Source organism: Nomascus leucogenys, chromosome 5 (assembly GCF_006542625.1).
Source record: "Nomascus leucogenys isolate Asia chromosome 5, Asia_NLE_v1, whole genome shotgun sequence".
NCBI lineage: Eukaryota > Metazoa > Chordata > Mammalia > Primates > Hylobatidae > Nomascus > Nomascus leucogenys.
Genome location: NC_044385.1, coordinates 24,116,214 through 24,125,179, shown reverse-complemented (window position 1 = coordinate 24,125,179; position 8,966 = coordinate 24,116,214). Strand labels below are relative to the sequence as shown.

At 49.4% G+C, this 8,966-nt stretch overlaps 1 protein-coding gene across 3 annotated transcripts in view; it reads right to left on the bottom strand.

Moving 5' to 3' along the window:
- Positions 1–2,019: 2,019 nt before the first annotated feature.
- Positions 2,020–8,966, bottom strand: part of SUSD4 (sushi domain containing 4) — a 150,442-nt gene continuing 143,495 nt past the window's right edge. For all 3 annotated transcript variants that reach the window (XM_030812824.1, XM_030812822.1, XM_003281771.3), the window contains exons 8-9: positions 4,440–4,822; positions 2,020–3,415 (exon numbers count right to left, since the gene is read on the bottom strand). In XM_030812824.1, coding sequence (XP_030668684.1) covers positions 3,387–3,415; positions 4,440–4,822 — 412 coding nt within the window. In that variant the 3' untranslated portion in view covers positions 2,020–3,386. The remainder of the gene's footprint in view (positions 3,416–4,439; positions 4,823–8,966) is intronic.

Sequence of the window (8,966 nt, the reverse complement as noted above, 5' to 3'; positions counted from 1 at the left end):
CACACAGTGAGCCTGGGCAATAGAGCAAGACTCTGTCTAGGGGGAAAAAAAAAGAAAAATAAAAGAGTGACAACCTAGGGTATCTGGCAGAAGAAATTTCTAAGCAGCAAAGCATTCAAGAAGTGACATGGCTGCTTTTAACAGCTTATGCTCAGGTATGAGAGCAAAGGAATGATCTAAAGTTGAAATTTGTAGTTAAATGAGAAGCAGAGCATTAAAACTTAGCAAGTTTGCAGCCTGGCTGTGGTAGAAAAGGAAAGAGCATTTTCAGGAAAAGAACCCAAGGCTAGAGAGATTAGCAAGGAGAAAGGGAGCTGGGTGCTAACAGTCAAAACAATTGGAAAAAGGCCCCAAATGCATTCAGAAATCTTCAAGGCTGCCCCTCCCGTCACAGGCCCAGGGGCTTAGGGGGACTGAATGGTTTCAAGGGACAGGGCCCTGATGTTGCTGCCCTTCACCACCACCTTGGGTTGCTGCTCCCTGCATTTCTGCACTCTGGCTCTAGCCAGGGCTCAAAGGGTCCCTGGTACTGCTTGGTTCTACTACAGAGACAGAAGCAGTAAGCCTTGGCAGCCTCCATGTGGTGCTAAATCTGTAGCTGCACAGAATGCAAGAGGGGTGGAGGCTTGGCACCTTCCTCCTAGCTTTCAGAGGGTGTTGGAAAGCCTGGGTGCCCAGGAAGAAACCTCCCTCGGGGCAGAACCCCTGCAGGGAGACTCTGCTAGAGCAGTGCCTAGTGGAGCTGTGGAATGAGGCTGCCATGGGTACCTCAGAATTATAGAGCCACCAGCAGCATGCAACCTCAGCCTGGAAAAGCTGCAGGCACTAGACTCCAATCTGCAAGAATGACCACATGGACTGTGCCCAGCAAAGCCATGGGGAAGTGCCACCTGAAGCCTTGAAAGCTAACCCCTCACCTAGGATGCTGGACATGGAGTCAAGGAAGATTATTTTGGACCTTTAAGATTTAGTGTCTGCCTTGCTGGGTTTTGAACTTCTGTGAGTCCTCTTACCCCTTTGTTTTGGCTGATTTCTCCCTTTTGGAATGGCGATGTTTACCCAATGTCGGTTCCACTATTGTATCTTGGAAGTAAATAACTTGATTTTGATTTTACAGGCTCACAGCTATAAGGAAGTTCCCCTGAGTCTCAGATGAGATTATGGACTTCTGAGTTGATGCTGGAACAAGTCAAGACTTGGGGGACAGATGACTGTATTTTGCATTGAGAAAATCACATGAGATTTGGAAGCCTAGGGGGTAGAATGCTATAGTTTGGCTTGTTTGATCCCTCCAAATCTCATGTTGAAATTTGATCCCCAGTGTTGAAGGTGAGGCCTAATGGGAGGTGTTTGGGTCATGGGAAGGATCCCTCATGAATGGCTTGGTGCCAGCCTTCAGTAATGAGTGAATTCTTGCTCTATTAGTTCCCACAAGAGCTGGCTGTTAAAAAAAGCCTGGCCCCCTCCCCTTTCTCTTGCCTCCTCCTGCCATGTGATCTCTGTACATGCCAGCTCTCTTTTCCCTTTCTGCCATGAGTGGAAACACCCCAAAGCCCTCATCAGAAGCAGATGCTGGTGCCATGCTTCCTGTACAGCCTGCAGAGCTGTGAGCCAGATACACCTTTTTTCTTTATGAATTACCCAGCCTCAGATATTCTTTATAGCAACACAAGTGGACTAAGACACTGTGCTACCTGTCTTCCCAAGTGCTGCAGGCTGGAGAGGCAACCCTGTACTTGGTCTGACGGTCAGGCAGCTTGATGTTGCTGCTGTCTACTTTGTAGGGGAGAATATCAGAGATAGCCCCTCATGCCTCTTCTGAACTGCCTGGTAGAAAATGAGGCACTTGCCCAGTGGTCTCTGAGACAACCTCCATTTAGAAGGTGAACACTGTCTGTGTGTTATCTCCTTCCATCTCTTGTTCTTAATCTTACATTGAATCCCATCATCCATGATCACTGTCACCACCCCGCCCCTGCCCACCCGACTCTACTGCACTATTAAAGTCACGCTTCAAACTGTCATTTTCTTTTAATTTTTAATCAGTCTGTGTCAAGAAGAAACAGGACTTGATCAAGCTGCCAGCCCTCACCGCTCTATCAGCATAGCAATTTTAAGGATCAGAGTTTTGTTTACATTTGTCTAAAACCAAGAGAAGGAAAGGAATCAACTCCACAGATCAACATGTATTTGAAGAGACACCTCAGGACACTTTGGGAAATTTTTTAATCAATCAGTTTCTTAGGAACAACACCCAGTGGGCACGACGAGACCCTCAAAGTAGGAATGCAGGAATGATAAGCAGGTGAGGTGGCTGAGCTATCTGGGCGGGGAGGCCAGCCTCCTGGAATCTTAGGACAAATAAAAGGGGGAAAAATCCAACCTCACACTTCTTTTGAAGGTGGGATATGTTTACAGAAACAATTTCTGTTTTGGAAAATAAATGTATGGTTCAATTTGGGGCTGGGGGGAACAATGACAATTGTCAACTAGAGAGAGGCTCATGATTCTGAGATAAATGTTAAGTGGAATCTTTTTAAAATGCTGAAACTAAACATTACCTTGGTTACTGTCTCCATCGTGAGATGTATTTGAACACATTCTGACCATGTGTAAAAACCACCAGATTTAGTCAATGCCAAGGATCCATGTGCCACACCATGAATACAAACACTGATGATATGTTACCAGAAGACAGCACAGAGTTCATGAGCTCTACTTTGTGAAGAAATTTCCAGAAAGCAGAGTCTGCCCATCTTTCCTTTCCTTTCTCACTGGAACTGCCACATCCTGCTTTCGTCTTGCTTCGAGTAGAGTTGTCTGGATGAAGGAAGATTCTCCAAACATCACACAAGGACCTTTCCTTTGGGAGCTGGCCCCTCGCTGAGGGTGCAGGAGGTTCTGCTGTTCTTCCAGCATCTCAACACAGACTTTCTGCAGAGGCTGACCCATCCAAATTTGGAGTCCAGAGACAGTTTGAAGCAGATGTTAGAAGCAAATTTACATGATGTGACATGCTTTCAGAGGGTGTGGGGAGTACTTGCCAGTCAATGGGATGCGTGATGATTCAGTGGGATGTGCGTGGAATTGTCCCACATTCCACAGCACGATACACATTTAACACCTCCATCCAAGACCGCACGAGGGCTTCCCCGCTGCCCCTGGTTCCCCATGGATCTTGGCGAATCCTCAAATCTCATTTAAAAGCCCTGCCATTGCAGTTTGTCAGCCTCACTGTGGAGCCTGAGATGCACAATGTGAACTGCGGTCCCCATGTAGACAAGTTAGACATTTTGCCCCCAAGCTCTATCCTTCTGTGACCTCACTCCAAGATACAAGGTCCTTTCCCCAAAGGAGCAGGAGAGTCATCTGGATCTTGCCCCATATTAGGGATCTTCTTCCATTAGAGGAATTTCTGTAAAAGAAGAGACGGTTATTAGCTTAACATAACCAGAAAACACCATGACGATCTGGAATTATATGCCTCATTAAAATATCTACAGTTTCTCAAATCAGTGAGGAGAAGAAAATGTTAAGTTCCACATACCAGTTAATAACCAAATAAATCAACCTCCTATACAGCATCTTTCTGTAACAATTGTTTTTTGCCAGGAAACAATTATGATCTTATTTCCAGTTCATAAAAAAATTTTAGATTTTAACCATAGGCCCTAATGGTCATACAAGCCAGAGAGCTGCAAATTCAAGTACAGAAAGGCAGCGTGGTTTGCAGAAAAGGAACACTGTGGTGGCCCAGGAGACCTCTGTTTCCATGTCATTACTGCCATTTACCCTCAATATAAGCCAAATTAGTGCTCTCATTTGCAAAGCGGCACTGGGATTCCCCTTCTGTAGGAAACAGAGACCTAATCAATCTGACACATTTTCCTTATTTTACCATGAATCTACCCTTCCTTGTGACAGGTACACATGCATTTTTACTTCACATCTGGTAAAAATAACTTCTATGTACACAGAACTCTGGGGCTAGAACACACCGCTGGGCCCTAATGCATGCCTCTGGATCCTTCTTCCTGGCATGTATGTGCCATCCTGTCCCTAAGCCCCACTTCCAGAAGTCCCATCTAATTAAGGAATAAAGAAGAAAAATATTCCGGATCATACGGACCCTATAAAAAATGAAGCACCGGCCACTGTTGCCTTTCTACTCTGGATGGCTCAGTGCCTTTTGGTGCTTCTTGAAATTTCCATTAATGGGCTCATTACTTGCAAGATGATGATCATTCCTTACAATAATTGGCCTTGCCCAAGGCCTCTACATGGAGAGAGAGCATGAAGCAATTTAAGCTGAGTGAGAGGTAAACAGATTGATTTGACTCTGTGCTGGGGGGTGAAGCGTGCGTAGCAAGGAGCTGGCTTGAAGATGCTGGTGCAGAGGTGTTTGCAGGTGTGGCTTGGGCCCTGGGGCAAGCACTTACCGTCTGCAATGTCGATGCCTGGGCTGGTGGATGCCACCTCCTCCGCCGTGCTGGCAATTGTGTCAGGGTTGTCCGAAGCAGGATGGGTGCTCTCTTGGCATCTGGGAGGTGAATACAGACTTTGGAGCAGCTCAGAAGAGCCTGAGATGCTGTCACAGGTTTCTGACTCCCCTGGGCCTGTGTCCGTGTCCCCTGAGCCGGGGTATGCTGGGGGGCTCTGGTCGTCCACGGGTAAGGGGCAGCCCTGGCCCACAGAGGCCATGTACCCGGGGCCTAAGGCACTCAAGCCGCCACTCACAGCCTCGTCATAGGACGGGAGCATGACGGGCACGCCGTCTACCACCACAAAGTCAGGGTCACTGCTGGAACTCCGGGGAGGGCCCCTGTGTAAAGGAAAGAAGTGCCAACATGTCAGAGCCATGCCACTCTCGGGATGAGGCCACCCACGCTCCCTCCTGCACTCGGGGTCCTCAGGACCCACGATGGGCAGCAGAGTCCCGTATGGAGGATAATATGGAAGAACCAGCCTCCTTTCAGGGACTCCTCTGGAAGACGATGCTGCCACCCCGGCTGCCCATGCTCCGGAGAGAGGAGGTTTTCTTTTTGTCACTCTCTCGTGTCCTCCTGCCTCTGGGCCTTACTATCTCCTCATGCTTTTCCCTTGCTCCTTTGACCTGTGGGCTTTGGCCTTCTGGCCATAAGCTCATGGGGCAGGGGACAACATAACCCTTTCTAACAGAGCATCCCAGTGCACCTCTGCAGTGTCCTGTAGGATGGGATTGAAAGTGGGATAGCATTGTTAAAAATATAGAAAATAGGCCAGGTGTAGTGGCTCACACCTGCAATCCCAGCACTTTGGGAGGTTTTGCTTGAGCCCAGGAGTTTGAGACCAACCTGGGCAACATAGTGAAACCCTGTCTATTCAAAAAATAAAAATGTTAGCCACGTGTGGTAGCACGCGCCTGTAGCCCCAGCTATTCAGGAGGCCGAGGCAGGAGGATCCCTGGAACCCAGGAGTTGGAGGCTGCAGTGAGCCATGATTGCACCACTGCACTCCAGCCTGGGTGACAGAGCGAGACCTTGTCTCATAAAAAACAAACAAACAAACAAACAAACAAAAAACAGTAACTATGGACCCTGAGTGCCCAGAGGGACTAGCTGGTCTTATGCTCATCATGTTCCTTTGCTGTTTTCTGCTGTAGTATAAAAATCACTACATTTTAGTCTAGATAGAAAAAAAAAAAAAAACTCAGGAAAGAAGGAAAAAAAAGGAAAGCTGTGAGCACCATGTCACTACCCCGTTCAAGCTGCGCAGACTCACCGCCACCTCCTGCGCCCCCGCCACTCTTCTAAGCAAGGCCCGGGCTGCTGGTGTGAGGGCTCCAGGAGCGGCAGCAAAGTGAGTCTGCATGTCTGCAGGGCTCCCTCGCGTGGGCGCGCACACAGCTCCTGGCCTGCTCCCTTTGCTTCTCAGCACTGCACATTCAACACTGCCCGATTGGAGCCCGGGGCATCTGACGTCACAGCCTGGGCTCCGTGTGACCCCCACACTCTGCTCCTGGCCTCAAGAGGAACCCAGGGTGGCTAAGAAGTAGCCAATGGAACTTGGTTTCTTCCCTTTTTTTTTTTTTTTTTTGAGATACAGTCTCACTCTGTCACCCAGGCTGGAGTGCAGTGGCACCATCTTGGCTCACTGAAACCTCCGCCTCCCAGGCTCATGCAGTTCTCCTGCTTCAGCCTCCCGGGTAGCTGGAATTACGGGCATGCACCACCACCCCCAGCTAATTTTTGTATTTTTAGGAGAGACAAGGTTTCACCATGTTGGCCAGGCTGGTCTTGAACTCCTGACCTCAGGTGATCCACCTGCCTCGGACTCCCAGAGTGCTGGGATTATAGACGTGAGCCATCGCGCCTGGCCAGAACTTGGTTTCTTATTATCTCTGCTGGGAACTGGTGCTGAGGGAGGAGGCCAAAGGTAAAATATCAGGAAGAGAAGACCCAGCTGGGTGGGCAGACAGTGAATCTCTGAGTGCTGGTGGCAGGGGCTCTAAACCCAAGAAAATGAAACATCTGTGGGTGGAGGGGAAGCATAGGTTGTGTGTCTCTCTAATGCTCAAGTCCACTGACTTTTTGAAACATCTTGCAAAGGCTTGGAGATATGGTGGTGGACTCCTTGTCCCGCAGCTCTTAAAGGCTGCCCAGAGAGGGCGGGAGACCACCAAGACCACGCTCTTCAGGGGGTAGGAGGCAAGAGGCAGGAGGAAAGGAGGAGCTAGCTCTGAGCCAGACTGCTCTCCCTCCACAGCCACCACTAGTTACTGCTTCCTTGACAATGACACTCCCTTCCTCTCCGGCCACTTCACTGTCTTGTGCTGGCCTCCTCTTCTCACTCAGGACTCCCTGCCTCCTCACCGTCCCTGGAACCTCCATGTTGTCTAGGCCAGGGTGAGCAGACGCCTCTCTTCTCCATTTCTCACCCTAACAGTCCACACCCAGGCTACAGCTCTCACGATCTGGCAGCTTCCCCTCCACGTGTCCCCGCCATGCCACTCAGCTCCCGTACACCCCTCGTCAACATCCCTGCAGGCTCTACTCTGGCGGAACCTGGAGGAAAAAAAGTCCATTCTTGGTTTGCCCTTGAGATTCTTGTCATGTATTTGAAGCCAACCTTCCCCAAACAACTCAAGAATAATAAAAGATGAGCCAGGCGGTGGCCACGCTGTAACCAGCACTTGGGAGGGGGGGCGGATACGAGGTCAGGAGACGAGAACGGTGAACCGTTCTAAAAAAAAAAAATAGCGGGGTGGGGGGGCTGAGTCCGTACTCGAGAGGTGAGGAGGAGATGGGTGAACTGGAAGGGAGCTGCAGTGAGCCGAGATCGCCACTCACTCCAGCCTGGCGACAGACAAACCCTCAAAAAAAAAAAAAAAAAAAAAAAAAAAAAAAAAGATGAAAGACTCAAGGGCTGAAGAACATCAAGTGAAAGGGTTTCGAGAACATTTTAAAAACATCTTAATATTTAGTGGATATCCTGGAAACTTTTCTTCCAAGAATATGTAGAAAAATAGCTCTGTGGGCCCTTTTAAAGTACTTGAATGCACTATCAATCACAGCCTTGCGGGTTGGCTTTCTCTTTGTAATCCTCAGGCCTTCTTGAGATACTGTAATTGCTCAATGATAGAACGCGGTCCCTTGATGAATATATAATAATGTGGAAGACAGAGAGTGGATGGCAGGTTGGAGAGGAAGGAAGGTTTCAGCATCTTAGCAAGAGCTTGCTGTGGCACCAGGATGGCACTGACACACCTCTGGGCCTGGGGAGGGATGCAGGTGACACCCACATCTAGCACACATTTGTGGCTGGGGAGAAAGGGATGTGCCTGTTAGGTTGTGACCATGGGTCGGGGGGGGGGTCCCTGCTGCCAGGCAGGGGAGAATTGCTAAGTGAGGAAGGCCGCCCTGTAGGGTGTGAGGTTAAGGGCAAAGGCGGGCAGGTGCTGTCTCCAGCAGCTCTGCCCACTTCCTTCACTCCTCTCACAGCTGGGAGGTGTAAGAGACACACTGCATTTTCCTGAAGGGAAGAGAGAAGTGGTTAATTCCAGGAGCCTCCTCCTCCATGAGCAATAGTCCCTTTTTCAGGTACATATGACTCTGGGGACTAGGCTGTCCCTGTGGGCAAAAAACAAACGCCCTTTTCTGAAGCATTAGGTTCTGAAAAATGAGAAGACTGACATGGCCACAGAAGGCAAGGAAAAGACAGCTTGTATCAGTGGCCCCTGGCTAGTGTTCTGCGGTGTTTTGCTGTCCTCACCTCCTCTTCTCAATGTTCATAAACTTATCCTTTTGCTTTCTAAACTACTTCTCCCTCCAGGAACAGTGATTTGCCAGCAGTAGTGCTGGGTGGCTCTTCTTTGTTCCTAAGGGTGCTGGTGCCGTCCTCTTTGGTGGTGACGACTTGAGGCTGAAGATACCACCCCGAGCTGATTGGTGCAGCTGAGAAGGATGGAGAAGTGCCTTCCACATGTCCCACTCCAGGGGTTGAGATAAGACTTCATGGTAGATTCTCACTAGCCCTTTCCTGATTCCTCCTGGAATCAGAAAAGTCTTTTCTCCTTCCTGAGGCTTCTCAATGCATAACACTTTTGTTCACACACCTCTGACCTGTGTCCCAGGCAGCTGTGTGCGCGTCTTACCCTGCGTATAGACTGAGCTGCGTGGTGCCTCACTCCAGGGCTACATGCAGGGGGACCACAGTGGGAATGGTGCCCCTGGGTGGAGCAGTCCACAGCCTGCAGCCCTAACTCTGTGATCCCATTGCTAGCCCCCCATGATGCCCACCTGCGAATCATCTACTGCAGGAAGGAGGGAGAGAGGTAGGAAAGAAAGAAAGAGGAAAATGAGGTCTGTCTCCAGCTTGGTGCTCAAAACAACCCAGAACATGGTTTTTGCTCTCCCCTGTTTCCCTTTAGAGCTCCAACTTTTCACTCATCACATTCTCTCTCTGCTGCTAAGGGTGGCTGCATTGAG